The 14,905-nt window shown below is 34.2% G+C and overlaps 3 protein-coding genes across 3 annotated transcripts; 1 reads left to right on the plus strand and 2 right to left on the minus strand.

Moving 5' to 3' along the window:
* Positions 1-3,859: 3,859 nt before the first annotated feature.
* On the plus strand, positions 3,860-6,562 carry LOC18033644. Its single transcript, XM_006422526.2, has 2 exons — positions 3,860-4,297; positions 5,374-6,562. Exons 1-2 carry the CDS (start codon positions 3,983-3,985, stop codon positions 6,211-6,213), a joined length of 1,155 nt encoding a protein of 384 aa, XP_006422589.1. The 5' UTR covers positions 3,860-3,982; the 3' UTR covers positions 6,214-6,562.
* A 335-nt stretch (positions 6,563-6,897) lies between these two features.
* Positions 6,898-10,270, minus strand: LOC112096208 (probable CDP-diacylglycerol--inositol 3-phosphatidyltransferase 2). Its single transcript, XM_024179369.1, has 11 exons — positions 10,198-10,270; positions 9,932-10,040; positions 9,730-9,814; positions 9,591-9,640; positions 8,888-8,927; positions 8,710-8,754; positions 8,554-8,619; positions 8,342-8,456; positions 8,184-8,240; positions 7,994-8,092; positions 6,898-7,273 (listed from the first exon to the last, which is right to left on the minus strand). Exons 2-11 carry the CDS (start codon positions 10,005-10,007, stop codon positions 7,214-7,216), a joined length of 693 nt encoding a protein of 230 aa, XP_024035137.1. The 5' UTR covers positions 10,008-10,040; positions 10,198-10,270; the 3' UTR covers positions 6,898-7,213.
* Positions 10,271-12,822: 2,552 nt separating this feature from the next.
* Positions 12,823-14,261, minus strand: LOC18035559 (probable BOI-related E3 ubiquitin-protein ligase 3). Its single transcript, XM_006422527.2, has 2 exons — positions 13,606-14,261; positions 12,823-13,456 (listed from the first exon to the last, which is right to left on the minus strand). Exons 1-2 carry the CDS (start codon positions 13,942-13,944, stop codon positions 12,872-12,874), a joined length of 924 nt encoding a protein of 307 aa, XP_006422590.1. The 5' UTR covers positions 13,945-14,261; the 3' UTR covers positions 12,823-12,871.
* Positions 14,262-14,905: the final 644 nt, after the last annotated feature.

Here is a 14,905-nt window from a genome sequence, read left to right on the forward strand (position 1 = left end):
TGTTGTAGTATTTGAGAGCTGATTTGCCTTAGGAATTAAGATCTTTTCATAATCCGATTTTTTTAAAAAAAAAACTTTGAAGATATCGTGTTATATGTTTTTTAGTAATTATGTATAGTTAGAATTTACTAATTTTTTTTATTTATTCATTAGCCGCCAACCAGAATTTATTTTTTAAAAGAGTTCAGATCATAAAAAAAAAAAAATCACAATCCTTGACTCAGAATTTAAATAAAGAGTGGCATAACATTATTTAATGTGTCATTTGTTAAATGTTTAATAAAATTTTCATAAATTGTTTTGTGAATTAGCTATATTATCGTACCATATAATTGATTAATGCCAAATTGGTATAGATAAAATTTGTAAATGTCTAGTTACCGAACATACAGAAAAATATTATCGAGTAGTCCACTGTACATTTTTAAGACTCTCTTAATCAAGCTTAATGAATTGGGTTCAATCGTTAGTTAAGATCCCTGACAATGGGCTCAATCGTCTCGTACAGTTTGGGTGTAATATTTTTAAAATGTTGGGATGATTTTGGAATGCTGTCTAGTTAAGACAATCTGAAAACGGGCTCAATTATTTTGAGGTTACGTTCGTTGATTCATATTTCAGGGAGGTAGTTATTGGGTTTGGGCTTGACCCCAAAAAGAATTTTGGACTGACATTTGGTTAAACAATTTGGACTTTTTTTTGGGACACTTTTAACTTATCACTCATTGATTTCAGACCCATATTTCAAATCCATCTTTTTATTTAAGATTTACTATACATTTATAATCCACTTTATTGTAACATGATGTAATGTTTTATAATTACACTTTATTTTAATATGATGTAATGTTCTATAATTACATAGTGTAATGGGCAATTAAGATAATACATGTGGCATTTTTTTTATATTTTTTTTATTTGATCAATTTGATCGGGTTGAGATTTGTCAAACTGATTTCAATCCGAGATTCACTTAGTTATAGTTTTGCAATCTGTAGTCGAGCTAAGCTTATTAAAAAGTACAAACCGACCCAAATCGAGTCGATTTGGTTGAATTCACCTGATTTGATCAGTTTTCAGTTTGAAATGCCCATCCCACAAATAATGCATGGCATACTCTTATCATTTACAATGTTATTTTACCTTCATTTTTAACATTTATCAAGGTGTGTTCCGGCAAACATTGGGCTGAACTTCATATCCTAACAAAGACGTACATCGGATAGTTTTCGACACGGGCATCAAGTTCCCCCTAAGACAAGCCTATCAACTTTTGCCAAGTGATTACACTCATGTCACTGGACACTAAACAAGAGTGCGTGATCCTCATTTTGTCTCCTTTCCATTCTTCAACCTCCACCTTTTTAGCCTTTCTAGTGAAATCCACGTGTATTCCACCACCATATGTGTGTGGATATGTATACTTATAAAGTTCTTTTTTTTAATTCTTTTTTCCTACATGTCTCTCTCGACAACTATTACAATTAACGACCACGGTATTGAACATACGACAGCCGGCAGTTATATGAATAGTTCCGCCGAAACAAATCAATTGATGGTTTACTAAAAAAATGTCATTAGATGTGTTATTTACGAAGACAAATGGCTGCAAATTTTGGGTTTTGCGTGTGGCGAGCACACGTCAACGCGAGGAGAGTACGCGACAGCGCGAGCGGGGGCAGTCAAGCAAGCATAGGAGTGATAAGTGGTTTTGAGCAAGGTTAGGTGTCAAAATTGGACTTTTCATTTCATTGCGCAAGGCAAATGAAAAGCAAGCAACAATCAGTCGTTTTAGGGGATAAAAATACAAGAAGATCACTTCACCATCTCATAAATGTCCAACTCCCCCGCCCCCAAAACGCTCAAGCAGCTCCAAAGTTCTTCTCATAGCTCATACCTTTGCCTACTCAACTCCAATTTCTTTCAATCCACTTGCTCTTCTCCAAATTCCAACCACCCCCATTTATCAACCCCACTCCTTTAGACTTCGGAACCCCATTTAAGCCGCCACTTTCTGGATTGAAAATAAAACAAACGCATTAGCAATGTGGACGATGGAAGTTTAAATGATGGTGAGAATAGAGAAAAGATCTAAGTCAATTTCATTTCATCTTGATCATTTTTATCAAAATTCAACTCCTTATACCTTAAGTGTGCATTTGTGAGCAGGGGCGGATGCAGTGCAGGACCACTGGGGGCTCAAGCCCCCACTGAAAAAAATAATATTTTTTTGTTTAAAAGAAAATTTAAAATTTAAAATAGTCCTTGTAAAAATTATTAGATAACCTCATTCTTTAAAATTTAAACTATTATTTTAATAATTATAAAGTAATAATTTTACTTAAAAAAATAAAGCCCACAGCCCAAAATATTTATAATCCCAAAATTGAACTGTGAGTGTCAAACTTGTAATTAGGTATTGTCTTGAAGAAAAGATGAAGTTGCAGACATCAGTTATGTTCTTTATTCTCATAATCGGAGTGAAAAAAACGAAATGAGAAGGAGCCAGGAGGGGGGTGATTTATTAATTGTTGTGGGCTTGAGTGGGTGGGACGTGAGACCGACTTGCCTTTACATCAATTTTGCATAAGATAAACATATTCTTTTCATTTTTTTTAAATTAAGTTAATAATTTCGTATTTTATTTTTTGTTCACATGTCAACACATCTCTATATAAATTATAATTGTTCAAGTGACTAATTCTACTCTTTATAATTTCTTTTTTTAGTGATTTTGTTTATAACTATTAGTAAATTAATTTTTTCAATTGTAATTAATTTTTTTTACGTAAGTACTCATATATATAATTTTGACCAATGAAATTTATGAAGAATGAACTTCGGAATCGGATGGGAGATGAATGGATGAATGATAATTTGATTGTTTGTGTAGAAAAAGATGTATTTAATAGTATTGATAATGAGTCTATTGCACAATGTTTTCAGAATATAAAATCACGTAGAGAATAATTGTAAGTGGGTTACCAAAAATTTTATATATTTAAGTTTCAATTTTTACATTTTGTTGTTATTTAATTTAGCCCCCGGTAAATTATTTTTCTAAATCCGCCACTGTTTGTGAGAGGCAACTGTTGAGTTATATTATAAGTAACTAGTCACTTAAGGAAGTCTAGGGTGATTAAAAGTATACATATATATATATATATATATATATATATATATATATATATAATAATAATAATAATAATAATAATTTTTATAATTTTATAAACATTTCAAGAAATTTCTCTCACCTATAAAGATCATCAAATTATCAAAATTTTAAAAAAACTATATGCAAAACAAGTCCAACGAGAAGCTATCATTTTCTCACTCATGTGGCTAGTGGTTTGACTCCTTCACATGTATTTGCAAAAATTGATTCTCTTCTAAACTTTTAGAAATAAACTCAAGTGTTTTCTATCTAAAAGTTTAGGAAAATTCTATCGCCCAATTAATCTAACAAGTTCTAATAGATTTTAATTGTAAATATTCATAAAATAAAATATAATTTTATATTCAAATCGACGGGTCACATAAGATAACATAATTATTAGATAGTGTAATATAAAATATAAAATAAAAATTAATACCTCACAAATGCTAAATGATTATTAGTGATACATAATTTGAGATACAAAATTTATATCTTCATCTCTGTAATATTATTGTACAAAATAATAAGAATATGATTTTAAAAAAAGTACAATTTAAATTCGAAATCTCATTTCACGTGGTATGTGGTGTGTGTGCGTAATTAATAAATTTAAAAAAAAATCAAAATCAAAATAATTGAAGGCGGGGTTAGGCCTAATATATATATATATATATATATTTATATAAAAAAAAGAAAGGAAAACAAAATCAACAATATAATTCATTCGAACTCAGTAACCCCGGTATTCTCTCTTTCATCTCTTTGCTAAAACTTTATCCGCTTCTGACCATCTCCCTCAATTTCCAGAAACTCTCCGAAGAAGCCATGGAGAGGCTTCTGTATTCATCTTCTCCAACTCATTTCACCAAAACCCATCTCAAGTTTTCGCCTTTCCGCTCTCGACTCTCCCCCATTGACTCACCTAAACTCGCTTTTCTCTGTTCTTTGCGCTCCGAGTCCAAGCGGGTCGGCTCAGTTTCTTGCAAATACGAAAACCCATCTCATTTTTCTCATCCATCTTCATCAGAGTTGAATGATTCCCGTTCTCTGACTCCTCATCGAGTTGACTCACCGAATGAGTCAATGCCGAGTTCGAATTTTCTCAAGCAGATCGCAAAAAGAACTACTGAGGGGAAAAAGGTACTTTTTTAATTCTAACATTTTTTTTATTGTTTGTGGCTGTTTTTTATTTCTGTGAAATGATCATGGGTTCGGGTTAAATTTAGATTTGATGCGTTGATTTTAATGAATGGAATGCGATATTTGTGTCGATTGATTCTATGTTTAATGAATTATTTGTATTTGTGGTGAATTGGATATTTGTTGGTGTGTAATCGGCTGTTTGGTTGGTAGGAAAATTGAGAGGAAAGAGGAAGGTGAAAATAAAATTTGGAGCCTTTTGAGATAGAAATGGTAATGAAATGTAAAGTTGTAGAATTAGACACTCACGGTGTATGTAATTCAGAATATGGAGCATAAATATGATAGAATCTGAAATCCTTTCCAATTTATAATGAATTGTAACTTCAAAGATTTTTAATATGAAGCACTCCTTGATAGTAATGTAAAGATCAAATTTTCCAGTTCAATAGTGGTTAGATGCTTTCATTAGATTATTGGGTTTAGAATTAGATTAATTTTATGTTTTCTTCCATAGTGATATGAGCTAAATTGGCTTTGTTTCAGAAGCACTTACCACACCCTTTATTGAGGTGTACGTGTATTGTGAAGTATAATATGCAGTGGTGTCAGCATTTAACTTATTGTTATTGTTAGTCTTTGATTGTGAAGAACCCACACCAAAAAGCAATGAGAAACACTCATGTATTAGAGATTTTGCAGTAGTGGCTAATTCTTGTAACTCTTTTTGAGTTTTTTGATGTCCAACAGTTGTGAGTTTTTTAAGAGATTGTTATACTAGCACACGTGGAATTTTACATGCATCCGAAAAAGCGGTGAATATTTATCTCTGTTATTGCTTCAGCTCCATTACAGCATGAACAAATGCATAGCCCTGTGGGCGCTTATCTGTATAACTACATCCCTGTTATATCACAGGCTTACATAGAATTAACAAATTTTGTTATTGGTATTCTTTGGAGTAGGTTGGATTTGAATAGAATTTGCATGATCCAATTGTTTAAATCTGTTCAATGATTATGTTTTTCTTTGGAGACAAAATTTACAAAAATTACCATATTGTGTGCTTTTTTCAGGCAATTGCTGCTGGAACACTTGTAGCACTTTCTGCTGCTATTGTTTTCTTGATCCACCCAGTTTTTGCACCAGCTGCTTTTGCAACTTTTCAAACGGCAGCTAGGACTGGGGGACCTGCAGCTGCTGCTGTTGGGAGCAGGCTGATCCGGACTGAATTATTAAGTAGTGCATGGACTGGTTTCTTTGCTGGTTGCTTACACACCCTTTCAGGTCCCGACCACCTTGCTGCTTTGGCTCCACTCTCAATTGGCCGTACCCGAATGGAAAGTGCTGCAGTTGGAGCTCTTTGGGGCTGTGGCCATGATGCTGGCCAGGTTATCTTTGGGCTACTATTTCTACTTCTAAAGGATAGGCTCCACATTGAAGTCATCCGAACTTGGGGCACTAGAGTGGTGGGAATGACTCTACTTGTTATTGGTGCTATGGGTATTAAGGAAGCTTCTGAAGTCCCCACTCCATGCGTTGCCCTAGAAAATGGTGAGTGTGATGTTAGTGTTTATGAGGCTCTTGAGAATCCTGCAGTTGGAAAAAAGAAGGTTGGTTTTGCTACATTTGCCACTGGAATTGTTCACGGATTGCAACCAGATGCACTGATGATGGTCTTGCCTGCACTTGCTTTGCCTTCTCGCTTGGCTGGTGCTGCCTTTCTCATCATGTTCTTACTTGGGACTGTAGTTGCAATGGGAAGCTATACAGTGTTTATAGGTTCATGTAGTCAAGCTTTAAAGGATAGGATACCCAGAATTACTGAGAAACTCACCTGGGCATCTTCTCTTGTGGCAATTGCTCTCGGATTTGCCATTCTCATTAGCCAATTTTTTGGATATAGCTTGTACTAATCCATCTGACTAAGTATCAACATTCGCATTTTGCAAGCTTCTCTTTAGCATTAGGAAGATCTTGGAAAGGATTATTCAATTTGTCTACTACAACTCTACAAGGGTTCATTTGCATGGTGTCTTGTGTAAGTGAGAATCGGTATCTTTACAATCTCATTTCAAATTTCCTCTTGTAATCCACAGACTGCACTAAAAATTCTGGGTCTTGTCTGAAGTCAGAAGCATACCGTGTTTCTTAGGAAGGCAAGGATTCTAAATTAAGCTATTTGAATATCTTGTTTGCTAAGTAAAACTTAAAATCTTGCACACTCCTTACTGTTGCGTGCAGTTTTAATTTCTTCCAGTTTTCAAGAACTAAGAATTTAGTCGGTTTCTTTGACTTATAATGTAAAAAAGCAACGAGGAAAACATAAAATCATCAAGGGTTGAAAATTCATCATTCTAATTGATATTGAGCAAAACTGCTGTGGAAAGTCATCGTCGCTATGAAATGAAATAAACATAAGTTTGATATAAATAGCAAAGATATTATAAATTTATACGAGTGTGAAATAAATCTACTTAATTTTAAAAACAATCTACAACTTCCAATTTCAATATCAATCAGAGCATAAATCACTAAATTTAGAACGCAAAACGAGTGGTTATTAAACAAATCTTTAAACCCAAAAGGAGATCCCAGTATCCACAGGGGGCTAAAAAAAAAAAAATTCCTGGAACCATGCTCATTTCAAATTGTTGCTGGCTTTCCAAAAATGCAAATGCCACCTTGTTTCCCATAATTCATGGAATGCACATACTTGATGGAAACCAAAAGAAAACCAAGTTGCCTAAGTGTGTCTAATCCCTCTTTAGAGAAACATCAAATCAAATCAACAAAAATAAGTTAGTGATCCCATCCCATCTGCCGCGCTCAACATGTGAGCTTCAGTGCGAAATAATAGACACCTTAGCACTAACCACTTGTAGATTCTTCAGTAATAGAAAAAGTCGATGAATATTAAGGCTTCTGCTTCTTCTCGATGTCGTAATGCACACACACATCTGCTGCTGTCTTCATCTGGAACCATGAAATCAAGTTTTATTTTGAACAGTCAAGATCATATAATAGGCCAACTATATAACAAAAAGGATCAACCAATTCTCTCCAATCACATAAATTCACTTTGAATAGATGACTATTAGAGGTCGAAGTCAAAAATTCGTGCAAGAATGTGGATCCCATTTCGGTTCTTTATCAGCCAGACTTAGTTAAATTACAATCTGAAATAAACATAATCTAATGACTCACACGGTATAAGCTCGTACAACTTTATCTATAGAAGCTTGGATTCAAACTACCATCACTTCATATAAAAGAATGAGATCAATTGCAATACTGTCCATCCTTTGCCACAATTTGGGCTCACCAATCAAATAAATGCAATACCTATTGATATATCTTGTGAACTCATTGAACTAGCTAGGTGCATTTTTTTTTTCTCTACAGTCCTGGATAAATTATTATTCCCAGGGAAAAGGAAATAAAATAAACCAAGTGAAAGTAGTGAAAATGGACATCTCAATCAAATAGTCAATAGCCCATTTAACATACACAAGGTTATATGCCGACTTTTACATATTGACAGTGTGCGAATCTACCACACATCCACAGTACTATAATTTCAAATTTTCATACCAATTTTCGACGCCAATAAATTTGTTGATAGTCATAAAATTACTGAAAAAGAAAAATTAGGATACACAATAGTTTCTATTAGAATTGAGTTCAAGCATCTACCTGTATAACATTGACCACTTGCTTGATTGCCCATCCAAATAAACTCAAAGCAACTAGAATGGAAAGAAGAGAACCCTGTTGCAAAGAACTCCCAACAACCTGAAGGAGGAAGTAGTTCAGAGACCAAGCAACAATGACAATCTTTCTACAAATTGGACAGACTAAAACTGGTAACTGAATGAGAACTTACATCCACCAGACTTTCACTCTGAGTGTCCACAATAAGAAATAGGATTAAGTAAAGTACCTGCCGGGTGGAACAGATGAATCAAGAAACAATTATTAATAAAATTTGTAAAAGAAAATTTTTTTCCCTAAGGCAAATAGTGCGTGAAAGCTACACATTACCTCACATGCCACACAACAATAACCCATAAATATTCGGTTCCCGTAGTAAGCCTTGAAAAGCCAATTTGTGCTGTCTTTTACATCTTTATGACTAGTTTTGCCTGTCAAGAAGGTACTGCAACAAAGATCCAGAAGGGTAGGTATGGTTCCGAACAAAATAAACACTTTCAGCAAAAGAAACATCTGAATACAATCGAGTCATTTCAGGTTACCTGTACATCTGCAGCCAGTGGCTACCAATATCCAGTGCAAGCAATGACACAAAAACCAACCCAGGCCTGCAGAAAAATCCTATCAAATGGATCAGTTGTGCGAACATTTTAAATATTAATTGAACATGATAAGATAAACATCTAATAAACTCTCACCTATATACTTGGGATAGTATAGCCAGCAGAGAAGCTGTGCTAATCCTGACATACAAAACATTATCGATAAAAATAGGTAGAAAAGCACACCCATATAATTTAATGTTCTACAAGTTTCAGAAAAAGAATGAAGTGAGTCTGATAAAGAGAGAGAGAGAGAGTGAGAGACAGAGATTACCTATCTGTTACCATGTCCAATACAGCTCCAAAGGTCGAAACTGAACTAAGAAGAAGATAAATAAGTCATAGGTATTAGTTATTATTAGCTACCAGTTTCTGCTCTTCAAAAAATAAAAATGCCATATAGTATTACAAAACCTTAGGAACAATTTACAAACTGGTTGTCAAATGGAATAAAGAAACTGGGAATAGAATTTCAAGAATACGAGTATTTGCAATACAGAAGAAACCTTCAATCAAGGAAATAACAAGGCCTGTCTCATTGGCAATAATTAATAGACCGAGTTTTCTAAGAGAAAAGCGCATAACTTCAGGATTTCTGGTTCTCTTCAGTTAACTAGAGCAAAACATAACACACAAAGGAAATTCAAAAGCAAGTCCCTAGATCATAAAAGCAATAGAAAATTGGCTATTACTCCAATTTGAGAAACAAAACACAATGGCCCATATCTCACTATGACAATGTAGGTCTAGCCCTGGATAGATTAAGAAACCAAAAAGGACTCACCAAGGCAACAAGAATTTTTTGACGACAACTATAACTTTGAATGTTACAAATTGACAAAAAGTAAGGAGCCCCATTTACTTTTTTTGTAACAACAAAATAAAAGAACTCCAAGTTCACACAAATTAACCACATACACTCAGAAGACATGCATTTAGCATCTCAATTAGCTTCAATGCTTGAAGCCATTGCATACCTTGATTGAATTTGCGAGCACACCAACCATCAATGGCATCACATACAAAGCTGAAACCAATGAACAATCACATTACACTCTTAGCACTATAATATCAAAAACTACAAAGCTTGAAACCACTTCTTATATAGATTCTCACCTGATAAAGTAAAGAACAGAGAAGAGCCATTTGTTAGAGAAACAGACGCCAAATGCATAGCAATTCAATAGAACTCTTGCATAACCTTACATTACCAATTCATCAAACAAACAAATCAAACCCACGAAGCCATAACCAATCAAAATGTCAAGTTTTGCATACAATAAACAAGATTAATTAATGCAAGAAGATAAGAGCTTACCAATTATATTTGGAATGTAGAGGTACACAGATAATTTTCTGAGCCTTGGTGTTAATTTTTTGGAACTTTTGGCCATTGAAGCTACCAATTAATAAACTCTTTACAACTCCTGCATAAAACATGAAGTTAAAAATGTCTTGTCTACTCAACAAGATCTCGCGCCAAACCACATGGGACCCAGAAAAAAAGGAATAAAAACCGTTGGACCAACAGCTGACGTGGCGGGATCTGGGATATAAAGAGAAACTCAAATCAAGAGAATGAACCTGATAATGATAAGAGAGTTCGAGGGGCCTTGGAGAAGAAACCCTTTGGCTCACCAACAAAGTTTGAGATTTGTTGTTTCTTTCTTCTTTATCTTCTTCTCGATTTCGCTGACTCAGTGATCTTCTTGAAATCTTAGTTTAATCCAACTTGTTAATCACGTATAAGTTTTATGATTAAACAAATCAAAAGTAAATACTTCGGCTTTAACGAGATGCTTTATTTAAATTTCTATTAGTGCTAAATATTTTTTTAATTTAGTTCCCTACATTTTTCAGTTTTAAATGGTTATTCAGAAATTAAAAAGAAAAAAAAAATGCTTTCATAAACACCCCTTTAAACCGTGTAGCTAATCGTAAATGCATAAACTATAGTATTGTTGGTGAGATAATGTGACTAGACCACTCTTATGTTAGTAAATTTATAATGTTAATAAAATAATTTATGTAGTCTATCTTCTGTCTTTTTCTTATATAATAGAAATATAGAATAATCTTCTATAGTATGGTAACATAATTATCCTTCTATATAAAATGTTATTTTGTTAATCACCTCATGTTTTTATAAGTGTTGTAATGCCAATCTTAAGAGAAAAGAAATCATTAAAGACTGATTAATAAAAATAACCCATCCAATAACTAAATGGTAATTCACTTCTTTTTCCACAGATACGGTTCAAAATTGTTGTGTATGCATTAGTGTTTTCTTTTTTCTTTTCAAATATTTTAAAAATAGATTTATTTTTTAGTCCAAATATTCAAATTGTAATTGATCTAAAGGGTTCGTAAAAAATTGATTGTAAATATAAGTAAGTAAATTTGTTATGTAATGTTACAAAAAAATGTTGATTATACGTTAATAATTTGTCTCTTTTTATTAAATAAATAAACGAATATTACTATTGCTATATTTTAATGTTTAAAAAGAGAAAAACCAAAAATAAAAAATAAAAAATAGATAAAGGCTTTCGTGAGTAACTTCAAATCCAAGTGGGATACGAACCCAAGAGGAACAGAGTTACAGACTATGGAGGGAAGGCCTTACCCACAAAACCCAAATTTAGGGGATAAGCTTATCCCCAACCTCGGTTCTATCAATCAAAAGGATAAACCTGAATCCAAACAGTCCCTCATCATTCGTACGTGTAGGCCTGTAGCTGTAAGGTGCCTTGTTTTGCGAAATGACTGAGGACTTGGTTTCGTATAAAGATCGACAGGCCAGAAAATGGAGAGAACTGAAGAATAGGGTCATTAAATTAAATTAAATTAAAAAAAAAAAAACGGGGTGATTTTTGTTGGGTCAATGACGTGGCAAAAGCCCATCAACAGTCAAATATCCACGTCATCGCCATCGTCATCGTCATTTTTCCTTCAACTTGGGGTCTAGGCCACAGCCAGAAAGAATCCCGTGCTCAATCAACCCTACATCATGGGGATTGATAAAGATAAAGATACGATAACAGAGCTGCCCATCAATTGACAATTTCAAAGTCCACTCACTCACTGCCTCCTCTTTTTCTTCCCTCACGCAACAATAATTACCAGTTACTATTTTTTTTTCCCCCCTAGATTTAACAACATCTACTTGTTACAATCACACGTAGCTTTCTTTATCTTTGTTTAAAGGCGGGATATAATATTTTTATTTTTATTTTTATTTTTATTTTTATCAATCTAATAACATATGCCCGTCGGCTCTTAAAAAAAAAACACTAAACATACTTATGAAGAGCCAAAAGGATTGAGGCTGCTGAACCTAGCAAGTATTTTTAACACCCCTAAAAGATTGGAATTTGAAAAACATTTGCTAAGTTGTGGTCCAAGCATTCCTTAATTTTGCCTCAAGAACAACAGGAGGTTGGGTGATTTAGTGAATAGCTTGGCGGATCCGTGGGACCTGCCCAAGCCGAGGGTTAAAATTGCATTCATTAACCCAAAATGAATAGGAGTATTGAATGCAATAGCACTCGAGAATGGAGATTTGGCTTTTTTAAAGGCCTACAACAACACATTATGAAGGGTGTCTATCTTCTGATGAAATATGGCAGCTTTGCTTGGTTGCTGCTTTTCACTCCCCTTTTTTCTCAAAATCAATGAGACAATTAATTAGTAAAAATGAAGAATCAAAAGGATAATCAATGAACCATCCCACTAACTTCCTGTAGGCTACCTAGTCTAGGAGAACTTCAAGAAAAGAGCTTCATAATGGAGGCTTTGTGTGTGTGAACACTGACACGTTAGATTCTGACATTTTTGCTTCAGGCTCTCCTGTCACTGTTAAATTTGAAGCACAATAACAGTAACACAACTCTGTCTCTGCTGCTGCACAAACACAGGCAGCAAGGCCAATGCCTGTGCCAAAATTTTTGACAAAAAAAATAAGCTTAAAAGAGTAAACAAATCATCCCACTATTGGAAAATTAAAAGAGATGATATCCCACGATCTCTTCTGTTTAAAGTTACTGTTCATTTCATTCACTACCTGTTTTGTTTCAAGTAACAACAAATTTAATTTAATGTTAAAAGCTTTTTTAAGATTAAAAAAAAAAAACCTAGCTATAGCTTATAGGTACAAGAAGCCTAACAATCTAATAACATAATAATAATAACATTTAACATTGATTGCATGAAACTGGATGATGGGTTCTATTCATTTCCCGGAAAATCTTGCACTTTCCTAGAAAATTAAGGCCTCTATGCTAGCCTTCTTTGGTGTTAAGCAAACAGGGCAAGAATCAAGAAAAGCTTCACATGCTCTGCATGCACAAAGGTGCCTACAAGGAAGGAACAAAACGCACGAATCCCTAGAGTTACAGCCTTTGCAAACCATCACCATCTTCGTTGATCTCTGTTCTTGCTCTGTTTCCGCTGCTCCTTTGTAATTATAATTATTATTACTTTCACCAAAACCGATGCCGATTACTCTGTTTTGCTCTGTTTCTTCTTCTTCTACATCACAGCAGGATTCTGCATCTTCGACTCCATTGTTGAAGCAACAAAAGGCCTTTTCTTTCAATTGTTCCAATGAGTTATTGAGTGAAAACACCATTGCTTCGTTTTCTTGCGCTATTCTTTGCCATGCTTGGCTCTCCATCTCCAATTTCTTTAACAAAATTTCTAACTCCATTGTCCTATTTGTTGCTTTCGCTATCTCTTCATCTTTTTGTCTCAGTAAAGCTGACGTTTTTATCTCTATCTTCTTTAGCAGCACCTCGAGTTGCTGCTTTCTTTGTTCTTGTAACACCAATCTCAATCTCTCGTTCTGTTCCCACAGACAACAAAAAAAAAAAAAAAATCAATTTCGCGTGCAATAACAACAAAAGAAGTAAAGTCGTAAACTTTAGGGGCAAAAACTTTGAGAAAGCAAATATTAAACAAGCCCAGATTTTTTTTTTTTTTTCAAGTTCTGACCTGTGATATAATATAATGATCAATCTCCTGTCTTTGCTTCTCAGCTTGAAGAGCTAGGCTTTGAGAAAATGGCATTGAGTCAAAATTTTGATTTCTCTGTTGCTGATGCTGTAGCTGCTGCTGCTGCATGTGTTGTGGATGTTGCCGCAGCTTTTGGGGTTGCATATCGAAACAAAACCCATTGGACCCATTAACACCAACACCACAACAAGCATTGTCCACGATCAAATCTTGGGGGGAGGAGCCGCCACCACCCAATAATGGATTAATCCCGTACCCAAATCCTAACCCTAAACCAATATTATTCTCTGAATAACCATGTGCTGCTTGTATAGCCATTGATAAAAAAATTACTCAACCAAAGATCAAAAACCAATACAAAGCAAAACCTTTCCTTCTTCTTCTTCTAATCCCTTAACCTTTACAAATCATCAAACGGGTATCTTTTCTTCATCAACCGTAAAAAGCTTTTAAGAACTTGCGATTTCCTTCCTTTCTTTCTTTCCTCTCCGGCCTATGAATATGATGATGACGGTGCTGCGAGTATACTGATGTTAGCTTTGAGGAACATTTAAAGAACACAAGGGGAGTGGTGGCATGGGGCGTGTGTGTATTTATACGAGAGGTGGTGATGTTGAGGTGTGAATGTGGGATAAATAAACAAATGCTTTAAAAAACAATAAATTAATTAATGGGGGAGTGAGAGTCTCTTTTCTCTTGTTTATCGTATAAAGTAAGTAATAAAGAGGTGTATGGGATGTAGTAAGCAAAGCAACAACGTACACATGCAGATTTTGTGACTAAACTATCGGGTCAGAGATTTCAGAGGCGTTTGTTTGGTTTGGTTTTGTTTTTTGTTTTTTTTTTTGTGTGTGTTTCTTGATTTGAATAAAATATAAGAAATTCAATTCCAAGTGGGTGTGGGCAATGAATGAGAGCGTAGTCCTTTCTTCTTTCTGAATAAGTCAGTTCTTATTTTGGAGAGAGAATCACAGATTTTGTCAGTTTGGTCATCTGGAAAGCCTGAAGAATAGGATTATTTATTGCTTTTTCCTTATTATGGGAGTATAATAAATAAATAATTTTGGAAGTTTCGTTTCTAATTCTATCATAATTTTGGGGACATAAATATTAACTCCATCATAATTTTCGACGAATTTCTTGTTTATTTAGCATACAAATTACTTGTGGGTATTTATGTTTGAAACGCTAGTTCGGGTTCTAAAGTGAGAAAATTCGGTAAGTGAGCTATTTTTATTAATTAGTCTTAATTTTAAACAACTTTTGTAGTTTCCCCAAA

The sequence above is a fragment of the Citrus clementina genome, unplaced genomic scaffold (assembly GCF_000493195.1).
Source record: "Citrus clementina cultivar Clemenules unplaced genomic scaffold, Citrus_clementina_v1.0 scaffold_8, whole genome shotgun sequence".
In the NCBI taxonomy this organism is placed as follows: Eukaryota; Viridiplantae; Streptophyta; class Magnoliopsida; order Sapindales; family Rutaceae; genus Citrus; species Citrus x clementina.

Excerpts from the sequence above, each read along its gene's own strand:
- LOC18033644 (XM_006422526.2), top strand. The coding sequence starts at position 3,983 with ATGGAGAGGCTTCTGTATTCATCTTCTCCAACTCATTTCACCAAAACC. Across the intron at positions 4,298-5,373 it reads GAACTACTGAGGGGAAAAAG|GCAATTGCTGCTGGAACACT; the intron begins GTACTTTTTTAA and ends TGCTTTTTTCAG.
- LOC112096208 (XM_024179369.1), bottom strand. The coding sequence starts at position 10,007 with ATGGCCAAAAGTTCCAAAAAATTAACACCAAGGCTCAGAAAATTATCT. Across the intron at positions 9,815-9,931 it reads CTACATTCCAAATATAATTG|GTTATGCAAGAGTTCTATTG; the intron begins GTAAGCTCTTAT and ends TGGTAATGTAAG. Across the intron at positions 8,457-8,553 it reads CACTGGCTGCAGATGTACAG|TACCTTCTTGACAGGCAAAA; the intron begins GTAACCTGAAAT and ends TCTTTGTTGCAG.
- LOC18035559 (XM_006422527.2), bottom strand. The coding sequence starts at position 13,944 with ATGGCTATACAAGCAGCACATGGTTATTCAGAGAATAATATTGGTTTA. Across the intron at positions 13,457-13,605 it reads ATCATTATATTATATCACAG|AACGAGAGATTGAGATTGGT; the intron begins GTCAGAACTTGA and ends CTGTGGGAACAG.